The 23,381-nt window shown below is 43.2% G+C and overlaps 2 protein-coding genes and 1 long non-coding RNA gene across 11 annotated transcripts in view; 2 read left to right on the top strand and 1 right to left on the bottom strand.

The window, feature by feature from the left end:
• Positions 1-4,625, top strand: part of MRLN (myoregulin) — a 44,240-nt gene extending 39,615 nt beyond the window's left edge. For 4 of the 5 annotated variants that reach the window (XM_057530376.1, XM_057530375.1, XM_028163680.2 and 1 more), the window contains exons 2-3: positions 2,423-2,534; positions 4,399-4,625. In XM_057530376.1, coding sequence (XP_057386359.1) covers positions 2,456-2,534; positions 4,399-4,559 — 240 coding nt within the window. In that variant the 5' untranslated portion in view covers positions 2,423-2,455 and the 3' untranslated portion in view covers positions 4,560-4,625. The remainder of the gene's footprint in view (positions 1-2,422; positions 2,535-4,398) is intronic. The other variant, XM_057530378.1, reaches the window with a different exon arrangement.
• Positions 4,626-8,916: 4,291 nt separating this feature from the next.
• Positions 8,917-20,917, bottom strand: LOC103012363 (uncharacterized). The gene is made up of 2 exons (XR_009005684.1): positions 20,394-20,917; positions 8,917-9,204 (listed from the first exon to the last, which is right to left on the bottom strand). It is a non-coding gene; the product is annotated as an uncharacterized LOC103012363 (long non-coding RNA).
• A 141-nt stretch (positions 20,918-21,058) lies between these two features.
• Positions 21,059-23,381, top strand: part of SLC16A9 (solute carrier family 16 member 9) — a 72,003-nt gene continuing 69,680 nt past the window's right edge. For 2 of the 5 annotated variants that reach the window (XM_007170830.2, XM_007170827.2), the window contains exon 1: positions 21,059-21,360. The gene's annotated coding sequence lies outside the window, so the exon portion shown is untranslated. The other 3 variants (XM_057531148.1, XM_007170828.3, XM_057531149.1) reach the window with 3 other exon arrangements.

The following is a 23,381-nucleotide window of genomic DNA, read 5'->3' as shown; positions in this document are numbered from 1 at the left end:
TATGTCAATCCCAGTCTCCCAATTCATCCCACCACCACCACCCCTGCCACTTTTCCCCCTTGGTGTCCGTACGTTTGTTCTCTACATCTGTGTCTCAATTTCTGTCCTGCAACCAGTTCATCTGTACCATTTTTCTATAACCTAGGATGTCTTGTATCAGAAATTGGAGGTGATGTTATTTTAGCTACGACTTTTAAATACTGCATTCAAGATAAGACCACGGTCTTGAGATAGTCACACTCAATACATTCTAGCATACTTTTAGAAGTGTCCTAGCTTGTTTCAAATTTATTTATTAATTTATTTATTTTTTACATTTATTTAGTGCATGTTTTATCCGATAAAAAAACACTACAAATCATTTTTTTCCTGAAAATGCTGCTGTTAAATAGCCTTTCCTCTAAAAGAATGTCCCTGCAAAGAAAAAACACGTGATTACCAAGCTTCTAGCTAAGTAAGTAAGAACTAATTAGGCAAAATGTAAATCAAACACTGTGACAATCATAATTTTAATCCACAGTAAAATCTCAGTGTTCTAGTAAACTTACGAAGGTACAGATTCATGTCCTTCCAATGATTTAGATCTAGAAACAGATCTAACATTGAGAAGAACCAAACAGAAGCCACTCACATTCCTGTTTCTTCTGAACATTTTGAATGAGACAAGAACATGTTCTTTAGCCAAAGAGACAATGTAAACTCAAGGAAAATGAAATGTCTCAGTGAAACATTTTAATGAAAATATGTAATTTATTGGATAAAGTGTAAGTTAAATATTTTCATTAAAATCTTTCACTCACATTTAATTTTCCCGAATTCATATTTGTTAAAATGATTGGTTTGACAAAAATAAAATCAGTATACATTACTTTTAAGTATATGGGAAAGAAAGAGGACTTGGCAGTTACGGGACTTTCTTTAGTTTTCTGAAGTTATATAAGCAACATCCTTTTAAATGAAAATGTGAGAAATGGAAAAAGCAAGGGAAAAAAAATCACATATAGTCCTTCACCCAAACTCGACCACTATGACCATTATTGACATTTGTAGATAGTCCTGTTTCCCTTTTTTAAATATTTCGATTGTGAAGTCTAACATACCTGCAGAAAAGCCTATAAAATTTCTGTGTGCAGTTTAGCAAGTAGTTAAAAAGTGATTGCCAATGTAACCACCAACCAGGACAAGAAATGAAATACTGCTGGAGGCTCCCCACACCCACGCAGCCCTTCCCTTCCCCTCACTAACACCACCACTACCCTGATTTTATGGTAGCCAGTCCTTTGCTTTTCTTGATCAATTCACCACCTACACCATTGCCACCCACATATACACCCCTAAACCATGCACCTTTAACTCTGTTTTCCTATTTTACATAAATATATTTACACTGTGCATTTTCTTTTGTGCCTTGCTTTTAAAAAATTCAATATTATGTTTGGAAAATTCACCACTGTTTTTGTATGTAACTGGAGCTTAATTTTCATTATTGTAAAAATTCAATATTATGTTTGTAAAATTCACCACTGTTTTTGTATGTAGCTGGAGCTTAATTTTCATTATTGTATAATATTCCATTTATGCATTTATCTATCTACTGATGGGCTTTTGGTTTGTTTTTAAGTTGAGGATATTACAAATAATGTTTGGATATGTGTCCTGGTGTGATTATCCATGCTTGTCCAGGAGTGTAATGGGTGTTCATAAGGTATGGCTTTTAATCATAATTAAATATTGTAACATAATTTTCTAAGTAGTATATTCTATTATTTCATAGTTGTAATAACCATCATTTTGTTGGATACTTTTCCATTTATGGCCGAATGTTACAGCCTGGTCTTTTGTAATAAATTCACTCCTCTACTTTCTAATGCTTCTAGTGCTGGAAACAATGAAAATCTAGTCTCTTAGCAAGTTTAATGTTTATAACACACTTCTACGTCTATGCTCACTGTACTGTGTATTAGGTCTCCGGGACTTATTTATCTACTTGTTGCACATATGTAACCCTTACACATCTCTTCCATTCCCTCACCCCCTGAGAACTATTGTTTTAAAAGTGTGGTTAAGACTCCCTACTTCCACTGCAGGGGGTGTGGATTCAATCCCTGGTGGGGGAACTAAGATCCCATATGCCCCATGGCACGGCCAAAACATAAAATAAAAAAATAAAAGCGTGGTAAATGTTTGGCCTGCCGGGAACATTATAGAATTCAGTTTAAACTTTTTGTGATAACTTTAGTTTTCAGCTATACAATTCTGTGATATGTTGAAATCAACGTGTCACATTTGCCAAACTCCACTCTTCGACATCTCCTTCCTGACTTGAGAGTAATTTTAGAGTTTCTCCAGGCAGGCTCCCTGCCGGTCCACTTCACAGACCACCTCAGCATCCAATAAAAGCTTTCACTGTGCTTTGACACAGGAACCAAGGTTGCTAAGAGACCACCTGTGCTGAATGCACTTTGTTCTAGCAAGAGCAGCTGGAGAGAAAACCCAGGAGCAGCATTATCTACTACTACCCGGGATTAAGTCAGGTGAGAAATGGGTTTCTGCGCACTCTTCGACCCCCACCAGTTGTCTGGTCTTTCCTATTTAGTCTCTCTCTTACCGCTATTGGAGAAAATTGAAGGTACCCCTCAGAGCACAGACTGAAGAAACACAAGATGGAGGTGGAGGTCATAGGAGGGAAGGAAAATCACTTTGCGAACCCATGTGTTATTCTTACCCCTTCTTTCCCAAACATAGGCACAAGGAATTGTTGAACTTAAGGGAAATTCTAGGCGTTTACTTTGCCAGTGATTGCTGTGTAATTTGGGGCAAGTCATTCCCTCCTTTAGGAAGGGGGTTAGTTATTACAGAAATTAATCAAGATTGCTAAAAGTGGAAGAAGATGATACTTGTATAAATCTCATCTATCTCCCCCTCTCTCTTTCACTTTCTCTCTTAAAACTCAACCTGCCTTTCTGGGTTTGAGTGAAAAATAGCAGAAAATATTTTCCCACCCCGATCTTGCCACTTTCTAAAAATATTGATGCTCATTTTTTTAAATAAATTTTTTAAAGTTTATTTTTATTTATTTATTTTTGGCTGCACTGGGTCTTTGCTGTGCGCGCGCTTTCTCTAGTTGTGGAGAGCGGAGGTTACTCTTCGTCGCGGTGCGTGGGCTTCTCATCGCGGTGGCTTCTCTTGTTGCACGCAGGCTTCGGTAGTTGTGGCGCGTGGGCTCAGTAGTTGTGGCTCTTGGGCTCTAGAGCACAGGCTCAGTAGTTGTGGCGCTCGGGCTTAGTTGCTGCATGGCATGGGGGATCTTCCCAGACCAGGGCTCGAACCTGTGTCCCCTGCATTGGCAGGCGGATTCTTAACCACTGCGCCACCAGGGAAGCCCTTGATGCTGATTTTAAGTTGAGTGTGTATAAGGGACTTGGATGTAAGGCTTTGAAAATTACTTAACTCATTTGACCTTACATTCCTGGAAAAAAGGAGTTAAGAATGGTTCTAAACTCCCTACCTGACAGGCATGTGAAATGTTCCGACAGTGTGCTCTACAGACCACAAATTAATATCTTTAAAAATTCCGTAATACTTAAAAAAATTTAAGATATTTAAAAAACCGTTTGACTAACACAGAACTGTGGAAGAAATTAAAATATGTAATGTCTGATTAAGTGACCAAAATATGAGAAAGGATTTTGAGGAAAGATCAGGGGAATGAAAAAAATCTTTTGTTGTTTAATGTTTAAAAATTTTATCACATGCCTCTTTCCATGTCTTCAAATTCTCATTTCCTGGTAACACCCACTGTACAGGTTAGAAGAATGGCAATTTCACTAATGCCATAAGAATGGTTGTAAATGACTTTGCAGATAAGACTTCAAAAATAAACTAATTATGGATAACATTGAAAACAGAGGGGTAATTCTGGTAGTTCCTTGAGCTGTTTTTTGTTTGTTTTGTTTGTTTGTTTTACAAATTTATTTATTTTTGGCTGCATTGGGTCTTCGTTGTTGCACGTGGGGTTTCTCTAGTTGCGGCGAGCAGGGGCTTCTCTTCATTGTGGTGTGCGGGCTTCTCATTGCGGTGGCTTCTCTTGTTGTGGAGCACGGGCTCTAGGCGCGCGGGCTTCGGTAGTTGTGGCTCGCGGGCTCTAGAGCACAGGCTCAGTAGTTGTGGCGCATGGGCTTAGCTGCTCCATGGCATGTGGGATCTTCCCGGACCAGGGCTTGAACCCATGTCCCCTGCATTGGCAGGCGGATTCTCAACCATTGCGCCACTAGGGAAGCCCTGAAAGACATTTCTTGATCACTGTTTCTTTCCAGTGCAAATATTAGATTGAGTTTAAAGAATCAGGATTATAAATGTGTTCATTTAAGGATATTTTCTCTTTCTTTTTCCCCCTAGGGAGCAGGAGCATTTTGGATATGACGTGTAAAAACTGGATATTAATTTCTACTACTAACCCCACAAGTCTGGAAGATGAAATTGTGGGAAGACTTCTAAAAATTTTGTTTGTAATCTTTGTTGATTTCCTGTCTATTATCTATGTTGTTATAACTTCTTAGCTGACTTCCCTTACTTTACATGTGAATTTCATATTGAATTACAGTGAATAAAATTTTGTAATTTAGTATGTTGAGTGATTTTAATTTGATGACATCTCCAATTATTCTAGAGGCCAACAGGACGTTGCAATAAAAACAAGATTGTGTATTATTTAGTACTTTATGGTTTATAAAACATTCACATAAATTGAAATGGAATTTTTTCCAAAAATCTACACTACTGTCATAAAACTTCTTGATTTTTAACATGATCGTTAGTTGATAAATTGACTAAAATTTGTAGGTGTAATTATGAGTGAAGTTGTTTTTTAAGGATGTGTACCTATGTGAAATTTTATATGGTTCTATTTTTTAAAATTTAAAATTTATTTTTAAAATTTATTTTATTGAACTATAGTTGATTTACAACGTTATGTTAATTTCTGCTATACAGCAAAGTGATTCATTTATACATATATACATTCTTTTTCATATTCATTTCTATTATGGGTTATCACAGGATATTGAATATAGTTCCCTGTGCTGTACAGTAGGACCTTGTTGTTTATTATATGGTTCTATTTTTAACACATCAAGCTTAATATAAGATGATCTTTCCATACTGTATACTAATAGTTTATTCTCATTTTCTTACATACACATTTCATCTGTGTGTAGGTAGATTGTTTTTCTTAACCCTCCACAATTTTATGTTTCTACTAACAAAAACTTAAAGTTAGGACTAGAAATGCTTAAACAACATTCTTTTAGGAAAATAGAACTTGTAAGAAAGGAGAGAAAACAAGGTGCAACCTGTGTTGATTTTCTGTTTGGGACTAAATGCTCACAGTATGTCATTTAATGTAAGGCTCCCAGTAATCCTAGGAGGCAGGAGTGAGTTGTCCCATTTCACAGATGAACACACTGAATCCTGGAAGAATTATGCTAGCTGGAGATCATACGAGAATGTGGCAGAACCAGGTCTTGGGCCTTCACAATCCATCATATCATATTGCCTCCAAAGGTAAATAATAATTAAACAAGTGTGGTTAAAAAACAATCTGTAGAGCTCAACGTTTTTTCACAGTAATGTTTTATTCAAGACCCTATGGCTATACTTTAGTATTGCCCTGATTTATTTTCTTATTCCACATTTTAAAATCTTCTATTGAAAAGAGAGATTAAGTTTACCCTTTTCTCATATCCAAATGGACGATGCATTCTCTTCCACAGTTTTCTTGACTCCCTCATTTTTTGACAGTGTTAAAATATAACTGTTGAACTCTGCTCTTTAAGCCTTTGAAAAACAAAGTTCTCTCTGTCCTTTTGACTTTTTACATTGGACACACATGTTTCATAAAATCCTGATCTCTTCCATGTGATGACCATCTTCTCAGATTTGGCCCAGACATTAATGCAAGGTTTCATAAGAGACCTAATGAAGTGTGAAAGGAATCTGGGACCTTTGAGACTTATTACTTCACTGACTCTTACTTAACCTTTCAGCGGTGTTGTATATTTAACCATAAGCCAAACAAACTATGTGAGCATTTGCTGTAACAGAATCTCTTTTTTTTCCCTACACAGTATTGTTGAACACTTTCTTTTGGATATAATGTGGATGTGATGTGTTTCTCCCCAAGCGCCTCTATTTGGGAGTTGTTGGAGCAGGCTGTTGACAGGGAAGTCAAGTCACTCCCGGGCTCAGGCAATTGCTTCTTTTCCGTGTGCTTCCAGGCCGTCAACAATGTGGTTAGAGGCACGGATGCTGAAGCCAGACTGCCTGGGTCCAGATCTTGGCTTCACCGCTTATTGTATAATAACCTTACGTCTCTGCTTCCTTACATGTAAAATAAGTGCCTGTGTCATAGGTTTGTCGACAGGATGACATGAGCTGACGGGTGCAACGTGCGCAGCCGAGCGCCTGGCATATGGAAAACGCACAGCCCGTGGAGGACTGCTGTCGTCAACATCCTCAGGTGATGCTGAGTGTTAGTGAGCCTCCATCACCCTGCCTGTTCTACACCTCCCCCTTGCCCTTAGAATGACCTCATGTTATCCCATCCCGTTGGCCCAAGGATGTGATTCTGTCCCCCTGACCCCTGGCAGAGTTCTGCGGCAAGTGTAGGTATAAACTGGTTAAACCTACGGGGCTTTTATTTGGTTATGTTATTTGGGGACCCGGCGATGGCAACTGGATGTCATAATGTGACTCCAGACAACAGAGGATACTTGATGAATAGCCTATTAAAAAAATGTTCATTGATTGATTGGTCGATTGATTCTTTTTTTTTTTTAATTTTTCTTTCAAATTGGGCTATAGTTGATTTACAATGTTGTGTTTCAGGTGTACAGCAAAGTGATTCAGTTATACATATATCTATTCTTTTTCAAATTCTTTTCCCATTTGGGTTATTACAGAATACTGAGCAGAGTTCCCTGTGCTATACAGTAGGTCCTTGTTGGTTATCTATTTTAAATATAGTGGTGTGTATATGGCAATCCCAAACTCCCAGTTTATCCCTCCCTTCCCACCTTTCCCCTTCGGTAACCATAAGTTTGTTTTCTAAGTCTGTGAGTCTGTTTCTGTTTTGTGTAAGAATTCAGAGTCTTAATGTGCAGTCGACGTGGCTTTGTAATTGGAAATAGGTCACTTTTCCTCCACTCTTCAAAAACATTTGTTCAGTTCCTTTTTGGCACGTGTGGTGCTGGGCGCCCAGGTCAAACCAGTGAATTCAACATAGTGCATGCTCTCCTGGAGTTCATAGGTTAGTGGGGGAAATGAACGAATACCCAAATAGTGCAACGGCCATTGGGGGAAGTATTAGGATGGACATGCCTGGGGTGTTATGAAGGGTGTGGTGAAAGATATTCTGAGGGCCACCAGGAGCAACAACTCCTGGGAGCTTGGGAAACATGCAGAATCCTAGTTCCCCCCCAACCCCCCAGAGCTGCTGAATTCAGAATCTGCATTGTAACCAGATTCCCCAGGGGTTCAGATGCATTGAGAAGTGCTGATGTGGAGGGAAGCTCACGGACTCAGTGTTCCTACTGTTTGGCACTGAACAGGTATGTGACCTCGGGGCAAGTTGCTTAACCTCTCTGGGTCTCCTACTCCTCCCGTGTTAAAACAAAACAGAACCAAGAAAAAAAAACAGAAGTGGCATTAATACCATCAGCTTCACGTATCACATAGAAACACTGTGACTCTTAAATGAACTGGACTGATACCTACAGGAAGGTAGATAACAGAAAGGAGTCCTAGAAATCTACAAGACGTTGTTATAAACATCAAGAAGACAGGAGTAGCTCTGTGAAGTAAGGGACCTGTGACTACCTACCTTAGGATTGTTTTCCTAAGTGGCAACAATATCCACAGCGTCTATGTATGTATGCAGTCTGGGTTAGGTAAACACGAGTTTTCTGGAATTGAGTGACAAGTACTCTACAGTTGACGAAGCATTAGTGATTCTTTAAGTGTTCACCCGAATGAAATAACTTACAAGAAAACTAAGCCAGATAGCCATTCTGAGTTAGAATGGACAGTTCCTAACTTTGGGGCGTGATTGGGACAAACTGCTTCTGTAGAAACCAGGGTCAAGGTTTTTGGGGATTTTTTTTTTTAATTTTTATTTTATATTGGAGTAGAGTTGATTAACAATGTTGTGTTAGTTTCAGGTGTACAGCAAAGGGATTCAGTTATCCATATACATGTATCTATTCTTTTCAGATTCCTTTCCCACGTAGGTTATTGCAGAATATTGAGCAGAGTTCCCTGTGCTCTACAGCAGGTCCTTTGAGAGAAGATCTGAAGTGGGTGGTGCGCACGTGACCGCACAGATGCGGGCTGCGGTTCTGCGCTGCTTTTACATGGCTGTTGTTTGCTGCCCTTCCTGCAAGCGGTCCTGCTGAGCAAGCTGAAGGCACGTTGCCACGTAGGCCACTCTGGGACCAGCAATGAGCCTAGACTTATTTATAAACCAACAGGAAAGGCCCCAGAGCTGCTCTGCCACCTGACCTGGGACCATGGTGAGGGAAGATGAGTGAAGGAGCGCAGGAAGTCCTCGGTGGCCAACAGGGTTTTCAGTCTCAGCCCTTTGCCCTTTCAGCCTGGAGGTGGCTGCAGACTGTTCCCTGAAGAGCCAGTGTCCCTGGACTCCTGTCTGAGGTGTGGCAGGTACAGAGGCTGACCTTTCGGATGTTGTTTACAAAGTTGATTGTGACTTGCCCCATGGAGATCATTTACTCAATAAATCTTTATCAAGTGCTCACTGCCCATCTGCTAGCTTTGTAGGCAGAGGGAAATATTTCGGTCCCTGTCCGTGAAGCCGAATCCGGCCTCTGTACCCCGACACTGAATAAATTTTCAGAGGCAGACTTCTGGGTGAAGTAAAAAGAAGAGCTTTATTGCTTTGCCAGGAAAAGGGGGCCACACCAGGCTAATGCCCTCAAAACTGTGTGTCCTGACCTGGAGGGGGTAGTGAGGAGTTTTATAGTAATGGTTCAAAGAGGAGGGCGTGGTCAGCTCATGGACTTTCTTCTGATTGGTTGGTGGTGAGGTAATTGGGAGTCAGCATCATCAAACTTCTGGTTCAAACCGGTCTGGGGTCTACGTGCTTGTGGGCAGCAGACCGTTAACTTCTTCCACCTGGTGGGGTTTTGGTATCTGCAAAACAGCTCAAAGATATTGTTACACGTGTATCCCTTGATGGGGAACCAGGACCCTGCCCCAAGGCTGCACTATTGTTTCTTGACTGCTCCTCCCTTGTCCGAATCCCCTCCCTTCCCTGATTAGCAACTCTTTGAAGCTGCTGGTTGGAACTCAGGGAAGGTCATGGAGGCTGAATGAAGCCTATTTCCTGTAATCAAGAAATGGGGGACACAGAAAGGCTTTTGTGCCCAGGAGCCCCACAGGGTGCTGCTCAGTACCATCCTCAGGGAGCTTGCCTTCTGCCGGGGGAGGCGCACAACAAACTGATAAGCACGTGAGAGTTTCAGATAGTGCCAAATGCTGTGCAGAAAGCGAAGTGGAGCCATGAGAGGGAGGGTTTATGTGGGGGAAGAATATTTTAGCTAGGAGGAGCTAAGGAACTTTTCCTGAGAAGGTGACAATGAAGCAGAGGCTTGACTGATGAGGAGCCAGCCAGGTGGAGATCTGGGGACACGTGAGGACTTCCTACAGGAAGGACAGCAGGTACAAAGGCACTGCGGTAGGTAGAGCTCAGCAAACCCTTAGGAAGGCCAGTGTGACTACAGCTTAGTGAAGAAGTGGGGAGTTAATTTTGTAGGATTGATAAAAGTTAGCTTCTATGTAACTTCTCTGGTTTAGGGAAACTTTCTCATGGCAGAATAAAGAGAGAATGTGAGACTCTCTGGTGTTCTGTGTCCTTTGTATGGTGCACATCACAACTTACTTTAAACAAGGAATCCTCTCTCCAGGGGTTGCAATTTTTCCATGATTATTCCAGGCTGATCATGTCTGGCCCCTAACTTGTCACAATGCTAGGGAGCTTCATGGCTCTACTAGATGAATGAAAAAGTTGTGTTTTTAGGATAGCTTTTTAAAAACTGTAAGCAGAGCTAAAATTGCATCTGCCGTAGCTTATTTTAACAGCAGCCTTATTGACATATAGTTCATATACCATACAATTTATCTATTTGAAATGTACAATTCAATGATTTTTTTAGTATATTTACAGAGTTGTGCAACTATTACCACAATGAATTTGGAACAATTTTATCACCCTAAAAAGAAACCCCGTACCCATTAATCCCCATGAGCAGTTACTTCCGATTTTCCCTCAACCTAACCTGCCCCCAACCACCCCTCCTGCCAGCCCTAGGCAATACTAATCTACTTTTTATGTGGGAATTTCATATAAAAAAGAATCATACAATATATATAGCCTTTTGTGCCTGGCTTCTTTATGGCCAAATAATATTCCATTGTATGGATATACCACATATTACTTATCCATTGATCAGTAGGTGGATATTCGCATTGTTTTTATTTTTGTCAATTATGAATAATGCTGCTGTGAACACTCATGTACCAATTTTTGCAAGGGCATATGTTTTCATTTCTCTTGGGTATACACCATCTTGTGGGATTATTGGGTCATATGGTGACTCTTCCTTTAAACTTCTGAGGAACTGCTGGACTATTTTACAAAGCAGATGCCCCACATCTATAATCCTTGAAAAGGTTTCTCTTGATCTCTAAAGGAAAAAGAACATTTTTGTCACCCTGATAATCCTCAGGATTTCAAATGTTAAACAGTAGGTCATGAAATAAAGGCTAAAGATGAAAATATTTGCTCCCTTCCTCTTGATTTGAGTTTTAAAACTTCATCTGTTTTCTTTGAATCTCTATTTTATGCTATCTAGCAATCAGAGCTCATTCTTTGGGCTCCTTATACCCATTTCATATCAAAGAGTTAATTACATACGAAATTCCTCACATTTCTTTCAAGTACCTTAGGTCACATAATAAAGCTCCAAGTTAATATGAGATATTTTTTCATTGATGGCAACTAGATTTATTCAGTTAATTTTCACTGGATACCTACTGTAAGCCAGGCATGTTCAAGGTGCTGGATATTTTCTGTGCTGTTTTCGATTCTAGGAAGTTCACTTTATTAGTCGTGTGGTTGGAGGAGTACCTTGTAGTGCAAATGATTCTCATAGCTCATAAGCAGTCTCTTTGCAGATTGAGTTTTTGGCCTTTGGTATTCATCAGCTGCAAACTTCTTGTAAAATATACTCTTTTGCCACACTTAGTGAATCAAACGTGTTGTAGATTACAATTATCAGCATGACAGGAGTTCCATTTGGTATTCCTTTTCCCACCCACAGCAATATTCATTTCTTGATTTCTTTGGTGGTATACTGTAACACTGTGGGCTAAAGAACTTGTTGAAAAATAATCTTGGCCAGCCAAAGAAAAGTTGAACTAACAGCCTTGCCAAGAATGACATCTAAGTCAAAATCCATCCCTTCAGTTCATTAAGACCATAGTTGACAGAAGATGGACCCAAGTTGTAGAAATATTGGTGTGGTGTGGGGTGTGGGCAACCCTTGAGGAGAGATTCAGATCTACTTGGTAAAAAGGTTAATTTTCAGACTTTGTGTGTCACTGAACTTTGTTGATTTCCTGGGCTGGTTATCATACCTGCTTGTCACTATAGGAGCTCTTCTTGAGTGAATTTCAAGAACTCAGATGCAGGTTTTGATGAGACATCCTTAAAGGATACTGTATATGACAACTATTCGTAATCATTGTAAATTTGTCAGTGAGTAGAATTTTCTTCCTCTAATTGTATATAGGAAAGGTAGGATCAGATTCCCAGTTGTAGTGGGGTTCTTTGGTATATTCATGAATACAAGCACTTGTATGACACTTATTATGTTAGGCTATTTGGAGCACTTTATGTGGTTTAATTCACTGAATCTTCTCAACTACCATATGAGATAGGTATCATTCTCCCACTTTTACAGATGAGGAAACAGGCACAGGGAGAAGGAACCTCTTCAAGGTTACAGAGTTAATCACTAGTCAGGCTTCAGGTTGTGTGCTCTTATCCTCTATTCTCTCCACCTCTTATTATTCAGCCTCGTGGAGTCTCTGTTTCTTCATCTGAAAACTTAGTAGATTAAATGCTACAGCAAGTGTGAGGCCCTACCTGCTGATCTTCAAGGCCTCTTGACTAGTTCTAAGACTCTGATTCAAATTCAGCAGTCTCAAAACAACATGCATGACCGCGTGTAACTAAGAGAAATAATCAGGGCACAAAGTATCCTGAGTGCTGAAATACTCAAAAGCAGCCTCTTTGAGCCTCCAAGGATGTCTGGAGGACCAGGTTCATGGAAGGAAATGCCCACAATTATTGCTGTCCATGATGTTGAGAGTAAATTCAGCTTTCACTCGGTGGATGCCAGCTTCTGTGTGATCAATCCAAGTGTTTACTCTGTGGGTCACACCACTCTAGATTCAGAAATGTAGCAGTTTTTCTTTACATACAGACTGATGGATTTGGTAGTGGATATTAGAGCTGTCGGCATGCCTCTGTCTGAGCCAGCTGTACATCTGGGGTTTGACTGATGTTTGCTTGGTGTTGCCAAAGGACGTGGCCCCTTCCTTCTAAGGTCACTTTAACCTAATAATCAACCCTGACTCTTCTTGGTGAGGACAAGCCTTTTTCCAGTAAAACTTTGGCATGTACTTTGCACGTACCACTACTCACTATACTGGTATTGAATAGGTTTCTTGCTCTTTGTTTCTGTTGCATATGTTCACCCACCTATGATCATATTATCCAAACCATAAATCAGGAAATTTGAGTCAGACAGAAGAACTTTCTACCATATCCAAGTGCAAAAGAAATCTTGGAAATATATTTTAAATTGGAGTTTCTTGGAACTTTTTTTATGTTTTATTAGAACAATGAGATTCAATATTTGAAATTTGGACTATTCTAGAGGATCCTGCAGTGGGAGGCACACTTCTCTTAATTTTACAGCAATTCTTTATAAGCTCTTAGGGGAAACCTGGAATCCATCCCCAACCTTTCTTTCCACTAATCCCCACACCCATCAGTTACATGGCGTTTCTTAATCTCTCAGATTGGTCCCCTTATTTCAAAATTCTCTAGGTGTTAAATTTTCAAATATATATTTTTGCCTCAGCTGTTAAATCAGCCTCTGACCACTTTCTCTCCCAGTCCATCTTCCAACGTGGTTTCTAAGAGTGATGGTTTTGAAACACAAAGCCAACCACGTCATCCAATGTTTAGAATCCTTCAGTGGTGCCTCTTTGCTTCCTGGAGAACGCCTTCATATAGAGACACAGGGTCTAACCCACTGTAGAGGACATTTATTGTGTTTAGGCTAGTCAACATCCCAATTTGCTTTTGGAGAGTCCTCTCAAAGTGCCTTGTCTTCCTCTGAGTGAGACGGTTACATTGCCCAAACCGGGCCAGTCACACTTTCTCTTTTGGGACTTTGAATCCTGAACAAAACCCTGCAAGGATGGAGAAGATAAGACAGAGCCCATTCATTTCCTGATGAAGCATTGTAGCCCCTGCCAGCTAGATCTCCAAGTGGACCGGAGTCCTGGGTTCTCCCTTCATGCTGTCCTGCCAAGAGATGGGAGCTGTTGCTAACAATCGAAAGCCCTATTCCTCTTTACCTCCCACTTCCTACAAGTACTCTGACCTTGAATCATTTGTAATTATCCACTGTAGTTCTCTAGCCTGGGAGTCTTTTACTCCATTAAGACTTTGCAAACCCTCTTCCCCCAGTCTTGGAATGCCCCCTTCTCAACCCAAGCAGTGTTTCCGCCTCTCTGTTCTCTTAAGGTCGCACAAGTACAGTGACGGAGGTACTTAGCACATTCTAGTGATTATTCACCTGACAATCTTCCCTCCTAGACTGCAAAACCCTTTGTTTTCATATAATGCCTGACACAGCATAAATGATTAAGAATTATTTGAAGAGTGAATAAGTAAGAATTGACAGTATAGCTTTTAGTCCATGCGTGGAGATTTATGTTATAGACAAGTGAGGCACATTTCCAGAATTCAAGAAATGGGTTGCAAGTTGCAGCTCATAGAATCAACATAAAATGCGTGAGACTCACCATAAGGTAAATTGCTGATGAGATTAAGGCAAAGTGATCAAAGCAGCAATGGTAAAGTCACAGTCATGCGGCAAACACTGAGCATTTATTTTACAAGCGAAGTTTTTTTTTTTTTTTAAACTAGGTAAGTAATTTTAAGACATTATTTTTAATACTGCTTGGTTAAATAGTGTAGTGATTAAGAGCACAGAATCTAGAGTCAGACAGCCTTGGTTGAAATTGCGTACCTCTGTTTTTTCATCTGTGAAATGAGGGAAATGGTACCTCCCTCACAGGGATATATACATGTACACAAAGCATGCAGCACAGTGCCTGGTCGTTCTCTCTTTGCCACTTTCCCCAGCCCAATCCGATGTCCGCCTTCATTGCCCTGCTTTGTGCCCAGGAGGCTGACCCCTTGTGGGCAGCATTTCCTGGGCTCCCTCGGTGCCTGGCTTCTGCCTGGCTTTGGCCAATGGTAGCTGCCACCAAGAGATTTGAGAGCAAAGAGAGAGGTAGGGGTATTCTCTCCACAGTCACTTTGACTCTTTGTCTCTGGCAATAAAATGATATCTCTTCCCAGTTCCTGCTCCCTTTGGGTGGTCCCTCCTTTGCAGGTTCTGCTCTCCAGGCACTGGTGACACTAGGTCTTCCCTTTGTTACCTAAAGCCCAGGAGCAGTAATCACTTCCCACCATCTAGTATGGGTGTCTCTTGTTTATTCCTTTAATGTTGTCCACATTGCATTAAATATCTGATTATAGATATTCTTTCCCTTAAGATTCCTTCTCTTGGCTATCTGGGATAAATTCTGTTTCCTGCCTGTGCCTTGACAATACACTGCATATATTAATTGCTTAAAAATGTGAGCTATTATTATATTAAATTGTTAATCTGAACAAATATATAAATTAAATAGGTAGTTATTAATATTAAACATTATGATGATATTAAAATACACATGGCTATTGAGGAGAAAGCAGGATTCACATGCCTCTTTAAAATCAAGCAGAAGATCTCAAACACATTTTACTTCTACAGCTGGTTGTTTTGCCTATGGTTTGAAGTAACTCCCAAGCACTTTGATGGGGAAGTATAAGAAGCTTTACACTGTGGTGGGTGGTAGGGATAGGGTGAGCATACCTTTCTGCGTGAGCACAGCCCTGGTGGGGAGGTGGATGGGGGAAATTCATTCATCAATTCATCAATTTCCATCTGTATTCAAATGTTCTTATGGAACATGTTTGACTTTACATTTTTTCCTTATAACTTTTGTTTCATGGGTTAGTTACCATCTTCTAAATTTTACCCAACAAACCAAAGTTGTAGCATATTGAATAGGTGACCAAAAAAATGTTTACATGCTGAAACCATGGAGCAAAGTATTTGGACTGTCCACAAATTTTGGAGTGAACAGACCCTGAACATGGAGTAGAGGTCATGCTTTTTCCTCCCATGTCATGTAATAAAGAAGACAAGAAGGCCAAAACTTGCCATGTTGACCTGAAATATGGTTTGGAGCTGTCTGAAACTTTGTTATCTAATGCACGTAAGTCAGACACTGAGGCAGAGGCACATTTAAAAAATTGGCACTGCTTCATAAAAGATTCGATTCAATGGTGTTATGATCATTTAAAAATAAATTTATCAATTGCACCTGTATTTTCACAAGAAGAAACAGGAACCACTGGTACATTTGAACTGGGCAGCCTACCTTTGGAAGTAAACCCTTCCGTGGTCATCTATTATCTAGTGTGATTACATCATAGATCATACACGTTGAATTTGTAAGATACACGATGCCATGAGTGAATTCAGATGTGGGAAATGGCCTTAAACTGTCCTGGACACGTGAGGGAATTTCCTCCTTCTCTCCTTCAATGCGTTTACGGAGGGTCTACTGTGTGTCAAGCACTGCGCTTGATCCTGGGCTAGAGCTGTGAACGAGCACAGTGACGGGCCACACAGCCTGGCCTTACCAGTGGGCGTGCTAGGCTCACACTGCCTGTGCTTACCTCCTCTCTCTGCCGCTTTGGTGCCCCAACTTTGGGCAGCTCACTTAACCTCAGGGGGGTCTTAATTCCCCATCTATAAGATGAGTAAAAAGTAGTAGTTGCTCTATGGGATTCAATGAGATGATTGTAACTACTTAGAATAGAATAGAGCTTGGCTGAGTAAGGCAACTGAAGAATTTCAGTGATCTACTGCAGCAAAAATATTACTCAGAGGGACTTCCGGGTGGTCCAGTGGTTAAGGCTCTGCCTTCCAATGCATGGGGCATGGGTTCGATCCCTGGTCCGGGAACTAAGATCCCACATGCTGTGCGGTGCAGCCAAAAAACAAACAAACAAAAAAAATATATATATATTACTGACAGTTGGAGCATGCATTCATTCCTTTGTTTGATCATTCATTTCTTCATTCCTTCATTCAATGAAAGCTCACTAAGCAAAGTTCTATTCTTGCTGCCACTGTGCTCTAGGGAATAGTGATGAACAGGACACATCTGGTACCTGCTCTCGGGAGTTTATAGTTTCGCTGTGCAGACAGACAATGAGCATATTACAGATGCTGTCAATCCAACACCTGGAGATAAACTGGGTGTTTCAGAAACAGTATTCGTGAAGACGTAGGTTGTTTTTGGTTATGGCCTTGAAACCATGCAATGCAGGTCAGAAGGATGTAAAGTGGAAAGTGTGTATATCTGTCCACACACACACACACACATACGCACACAGAAGGAGACGTACATTCTATGTAATTTTACATTTCTCATTTCCATTTTCATGAGACAGGGTGGTGGTTCAGAGCATGGTTCTCTGTAGCCTGGACGCCTGGATCTGGACCTAGCCTACCCCTCATTAACTGTGTGATTGGGGTTAAATTATTTAACTTCTCTCTAGTCATTTTCATCACTGGCAGAACATGGATGATAATAAGAGCACCTAGTTTTTAGGTTTACTGTGAGCCTTAGATGAGTTAATACAAGTGAGAAGACAGTGCTCCATTAGCTTGTACCAGCCTTGACTCATTTTTGTAAGGTAGACTGGGAACAGCACAGGCTTAGCAATTAGCCAGACCAGGGCCTGAATCTTACTCCATCACTTACCAATTGAGTGACTCAGCAAGTAACTTAACCTCTCTGAATTCCAGTTTCCTCATCTATAAAATGAAGATAACGATACTTAACCACATGAGATTGCTTTGTGGTTATGAGACTGCATAGTTCTTGGCAATTACCAGGCACTCAAAGAATAGCATTTATCCCTCTTCCCCCCTTCCTCTAAGATTAAAAATCGTTTAAGCCAGATAGCATGATGAAAGAAAAGGCAACGAAAAGATGAAACAATATTCTGGAGAGTTGCAAGAAAAAAATGATATAGTGTGTCTTTAAGGTCATTTTTTTTTTTAAATTAATTTATTTATTTATTTTTGGCTGTGTTGGGTCTTCGTTTCTGTGCGAGGGCTTTCTCTAGTTGCGGCAAGTGGGGGCCACTCTTCATCACGGTGCGCAGGCCTCTCACTATCGCGGCCTGTCTTGTTGCGGAGCACAAGCTCCAGACGCGCAGGCTCAGTTATTGTGGCTCACAGGCCTAGTTGCTCCGCGGCATGTGGGATCCTCCCAGACCAGGGCTCGAACCTGTGTCCCCTGCATTGGCAGGCAGACTCCCAACCACTGCGCCACCAGGGAAGCCCCTAAGGTCATTTTTGACATTTGAAAATTTGTCCTTTTCAACAAAAGCTCTGTAAGCACGAGGGGGAAGGTTTAATCCACTTCTACTGTTTTCTGATCTTTTATCTGTTAGAGGGTGAGTGAATGAAAGGGAAATTAATAGCATGATCTTCAGGTCTCTGAGCTAACTGCTATAAAAACTCTAAAGTCTATTTTTTTAAGTTATTTTTATGTCAAAGTGTAGTGTCTATGTAGCTGTGCTGCCATTCATAAATGGGAAGAACAAGACGTACAAAAGAGAAGAAACCTGCCCTGATGTACTAAGTCGAGAAGGGAAGTCTGGTCAGCCGGGCAGGCTCTGGTCTAGCGTCTCAGGGGCTGTGCAAATGTCCTAACCCTCCCCTACCAACCAATGCCTGCCTCTGTCCTCCATGTTTCTGGCTCCCTTGCTGGGCTGAGGACCGCAGAGCAATTTTAGGTTAATTTCTCTGTCTTATTCTCTAAAAGCTTGAGGCAGCAGATAGTCTAAGAAGGGGGGGGGACCTTAGAATATTTAACAAATCACAGACTTCTTAACAAATGCTCCAAAATGATAACAAGGCAAAAAACAAGGGCCTTCCTTCAGGGTACCACCTCTGTATCAATTTTTCTTGAAATGCTTTCCCTTAGGTCTCTTTCTTCCCAAGAGAGGCTCATTTAAATCCGGTTTATTTCATGACCCACCTTTTCCTCTCACTCCACCTTGTTGAAAGTGCATCAACTTCTGGGTCCAAGAGAGACCCAGAAGGGCAGGGGCTGCACAGAGCTGTAGAGCCAGCAGTATTGAACTTCTCTGACCCTCGCCTCACAAGCAGATCTTGCATCTTCACGTCACCGCGAATAAAACCTCTGGGTGGTCAAGAGGTCATTTTGGTCTTTACCGATTGAGAGATTTAGCAAGTTAACAACCCCCTCAACTCCAGTTTCCTTCTCTGTGAAATGGAGCTAACAATACTCAACCACTTGAGATTGCTTTGAGAAGCACAGGAGAGAGCACAGTCTGTCTCTGCCAAAACCTGTTCCCCACCGCGCTCTGTCCTGGGGCAGGGGTTGATCAGGAACTCATCCGTGGCTCCTCTGGGTCAAATTCCATTCATAGGTAAAGTGTCAAGGTTGGACTAGATTTCTGAGTTCTCTCGCCTGTCTAAATGCTCTGCTGAGGTGTGACTGAACAGTAAACCTTCACAAGAAGGTGGAGGCAATTTTCACATTCCAGGCAGGCAATAATTTCCTAAGCCAAGGGGTGCCTCCCCCGCCTGCCCCCCACCTCCAGCAGCCAGCCAGCTTCCAGGCTCCCTGCCTTCTCCAGGCTGCATTCTGCCCACTTCATTCACGACATTATTGAGTCTGGATCCCCAGCCATTTTGAGTTTTTGACCCCGGAATTCAGTCTTACACTAAAGTTGGAACCATGCTGGGTGTCAGAATGAGCTAATTTTCGGTTCTCAGTTGATAGGCGTAGACTGGCTGAGCAGACATGGGAATGTTGGTCACACATTCTCTTTATAAGAAATCTGGGAAAACTCGGTGGAGATGAGAACAGGGACATGGCAACTTCAGAAACCCACTGGTGAACACAGAGATATTTTTCAAGCAGGGTTTCCCTGTCCCCCAAATGTAATTTCATATACATTGATTGGTTTGACCAACTATCAAGAAGATATTTGCTCTGGTGGTTAGGGGGTATCTGGATCAAAGAAAAAGCTTTCTAAAAATATCTTTTATCAAAACAAGCAGAGAAAAGTACACAAATGATCAGTGTACAGGTCAATGCATTATTACAAAGTGAACGTACTTGAGTAACCGCAAACCAGGTCAAAAATAGAAGAGGATGAGAAGACCCCACTGGATCCCCTCTCCATTTTTCCTTCCAGAAACTATTTCTGGGACCACCTTCCTCTGATTCTTACTGTTACTTTCTTCCCTCTAATCTTTCTCCCTCTTAGGACAAAACAAAATAATATCAACTAGCACTGGCCATTCTTTTCCCCATAATCTGAATGAAAGTCGGTAAACTGAGTGGAAAGGAATGATGTGAGACAAATAGATGAACTGCTATTTTCCTACCTGTAAGAACACTCGCCAGTGTGGCCAGGGTCCACAGGTTTTTTTGGAACTTTCATCTCACATAGACTTCTGGAAGTGGGCAAGATGAAAACCCGCGGCTCAGGAAGCTTATGCAGCTTCATTTGGACTTGAGAAGCCAACCCTTTGCAAGGTGTAGGGTCTTTGTCTAGGTCAGAATTAGGGGAGGTTCAGTGTCTAAAGGAAATTTTCATTTCGGTGTTGGGTGGTCCCAGCCCCCTTTGAGAAGCTGGTAGAAGATATGGTGTCCCTTCTCAGAAAGACCTATATACACAGGAACACAAAAAGTGCACATGACTTTACGGGGTTGCCACACCTGCTAAGCCCTAGGTACCTACCTATGGACTGTCCCCAGTCTGCCGCAGCGACTGTGGGAATCTCAGCACTCACGCTCGTTACCTTTCAGCTAAAGATAGGAGTGAGTGTATTGTTAGTAGAGCTCACCTGCCATACAGACTAAACGTCCTCAGATGCAGCCTCTCCTCCTCGGCACACTGTGTGCACTTCAGGGGCGCCCCCCTTTTCCACAGAGCTGTCACAAAAGGCAGCACTTGGCATCCTCACTTCTCACTGCCCAGGAGCACCGACTCCACAAAGTTCTGGTGCCTGTCTCTCTGGGATCGCTGCCAGCTGGGGATACAGCTCCGGCCAGGAGGGCGCCCGGCCGTCCAGGAACCTGGGAGACCCGGGGAGACTCGCACTCATCTTCAGACTCGGGCTCCCTCCAACTGCACACACTCTCCTGGGCGGGCCGGCGCGGGGACGCGGTGGGCGGCGGGGCGCCGCGGCGCCGGGGGGCGCGCTCGCGTGCGCACCGAGAGGGCCCGTGGCCGCCGGTGCCCAGCTCTCCCGCGGCCTCGGTGCCTCCGGGCCGGAGCCGGGCCCGGGCAGCGGCCCCCGCGATGCCCTCCCTCCGCCTGGCCGGCCCGGCCCGGCCGGGAGCCGCGAGAGCGAGAGCAGCGCCCCTACCGCCCGCCTTTCCACCTCCATCTCCTCCGCCTCCTCCTTCCCCACTCGCTCAGTCACAACCGGTTCAAACTGGCCGGGGTGCCCCGCAAAGACGAGAGCCGGGGGGGAAAAACACAGGGAATAACTTCCCGAGGAGGAGGAGGACGACGAGAAGGTGGAGCCCACAGGAGGGGCCGGCTCCCTCCCTCCACGTGGCCGCCGCCGCCGCCGCCGCCGCCGCGGGGCTCGGCGGGGGCAGAGGGCGGCGGCTCGCGGGGCAGCGCGTAGCGGGGCCGATTGCCCAATACTCCGGCAGGGGCCGGGGCCGGGCCCCCGGATAAATAGCCGCCCGGCAGGCCCGGAGCTGCAGGGGAGAGCGGCGGCCGCGGTCCTCCCCGCACCACCCGCCCGGGGCACTGCGCCCTGTGCTGCGCCCCGGAGACCCGCCGAGGCCGGTACCCAGGTAAAGGGCTGGAGCTCGCGGGGAGGGTGCCAGTGGTCGGCGGCCGCCCGTCTGCCTGGCCTCCCGGAGGCGAGAAGTACCTCCTCCGTCTCGGAGCGGTAGGAGGAGGCGACCCTGCCATCCACGGCCGAGCAGCTCGGAACCGGTTCCTTGTTTGGAGTGGGTGCCGGGGGCGGAGAGCGTCCTCGGTGCGTTTGCGCCCACCCCATGACCCCCGCAACCCTTTCTCCGCGGTGGGCCAGCTTTCCCGGGGCTCCGAGGGCGGCATCTGGCACGGAGTTGGAAGAGGGGAGAAAGGGAGTCCTGGAGGGAGGACGGTGCCCTCGGATTGGGCTCAGGGAAGAGATCTGCTCCGGGACTCCCGAGACAGCTTCTGGGACTGCTGGTGGCAGAGCAGGGGGTGGGGGGAAGCGACCCAGGTGAGCCCCGGTTTCCCAGAGGGCAGCGAGGCCTCGCTGGTGCACGCAGGTGTCCCCGGGAGGGTCGCGTTGGGGGCGCCCGCGGGGGGCTCCTGAGCTGGGAGGAAAGCAGCGCGCAGCTCGGGCGAGCGCAGGAGGCACGGGCGCCTTGGCCACCTGGACACAGAGCGGGAACTTGGGAGGACTTAGGGTTCACGCTCCATCTGTGGCTCTCCCTAGGCAACCTGCTCTAGCTTCAGCAGCTGCCAGAGGCTTTGGAGGGAACTAACAACCACTTAAAACCTTGGTCAGCAAAAACAGGTCAGTGTTTCTTAGGATGCCTTGTCTAATCTAGCCCAAGGCCATCCATCCCGGAGCTGTAGGTAAGATTTACACTAAAAACGCATATTACTTACATAGTAAGTTATTTACTATAATATTTTTTGCCTCAATCTCCTGGGTCACAGTTAGTTTGGGTGTCTTTTTTTTTAAATCTTGAATTACCTGGATTCTAGTTCAGATTGCAGGTGGGTTCCTCCCCCTCCCCTCAGTAGGATTTTCAGTTGTTCCATCAAATCCTGTTAATTTGGTATGTCCTAAGTTTCTTAGATTTGAGTTGGCTTCAGCTGTGAGAAATTGTTCTGGCTGGTTCAGGCAGAGGACTGAAGAAGATAGAGAAGATTCTGAAGTGAAAGCACCAATTATTCATTATAGGATTACACCTTCTTTTAAATACCTCGTGGATCCAGATAACAGGGTTACCCATATCATTGCTAGAAAAAAAAAAATTTTTTTTAAAGGAGGCCCTGGGAAGTGGAAATGACATAATAAAATAGCTTAACCTGCAATTTTGCAGCAACTCTGCACTGACCGCCTAAGAACGTCCTTCTCTGTTTCTTCTCTTCTGTGAGTAGGCAAGAGGGGTAACAAGGACCCTTCCTGTCTGTGGGATGAATATAGAAAAGGACAAAAGATATGCAGAGGTAGATCAGGACACTAGGAAATCTTTTCTGATTTCTGACTGCGACTCAAAAGATGATGGTGATGGGTGTCTGAATCTGTATCAGGGCAGATTGTGGTGCTTTGGGGGTGGACCTGGTCATGAAACTAGTGCTAGAGGATGACAATTAGATGCAGTCAGATTTTCAAGCTTTATTTTCTCACCTCAATCTTTTGAACCCCTAGGTTTTGTAGTCTTTTTCCGAAGCGAGCTATCTCTTGAACTTAATTCATACAATGCAGTTGGGTATAGAAAGCCAGTGGGAAAGTACAAAAGAAACAATGTCTTGCTGGTTTAACGGTAGCTTTGCAAGAAAGTATCACCTAGTGACTTTAATTTTAATTAAAGATTGCAAGAATGCATACATTTTGAGCTAGTTGGCCTTTTCTTTGGGAGGTCCTTTGCAGACATCAATATATTCCCTGCAGATAATGAGATTGAACTGTGACTTAAAACTGAGTTCAAGGAAAGAACACATGACCTGTGCTTTCAAAGAGTTTAGTCTGGTGGGAAAGATAATGTTTACAAATATCTATAATACAAGATAGTACAAATGGAATCATATGGCAGTGACATCAATAGTGTGCTATTGAATGGCAGAGAAAAGGAGAGGTTTATTCAAG

This window comes from Balaenoptera acutorostrata, chromosome 16, assembly GCF_949987535.1.
Source record: "Balaenoptera acutorostrata chromosome 16, mBalAcu1.1, whole genome shotgun sequence".
NCBI classification, from domain to species: Eukaryota; Metazoa; Chordata; class Mammalia; order Artiodactyla; family Balaenopteridae; genus Balaenoptera; species Balaenoptera acutorostrata.
Note: the sequence above shows the minus strand (reverse complement) of the source record. Positions and strands in the feature narration are given on the sequence as shown.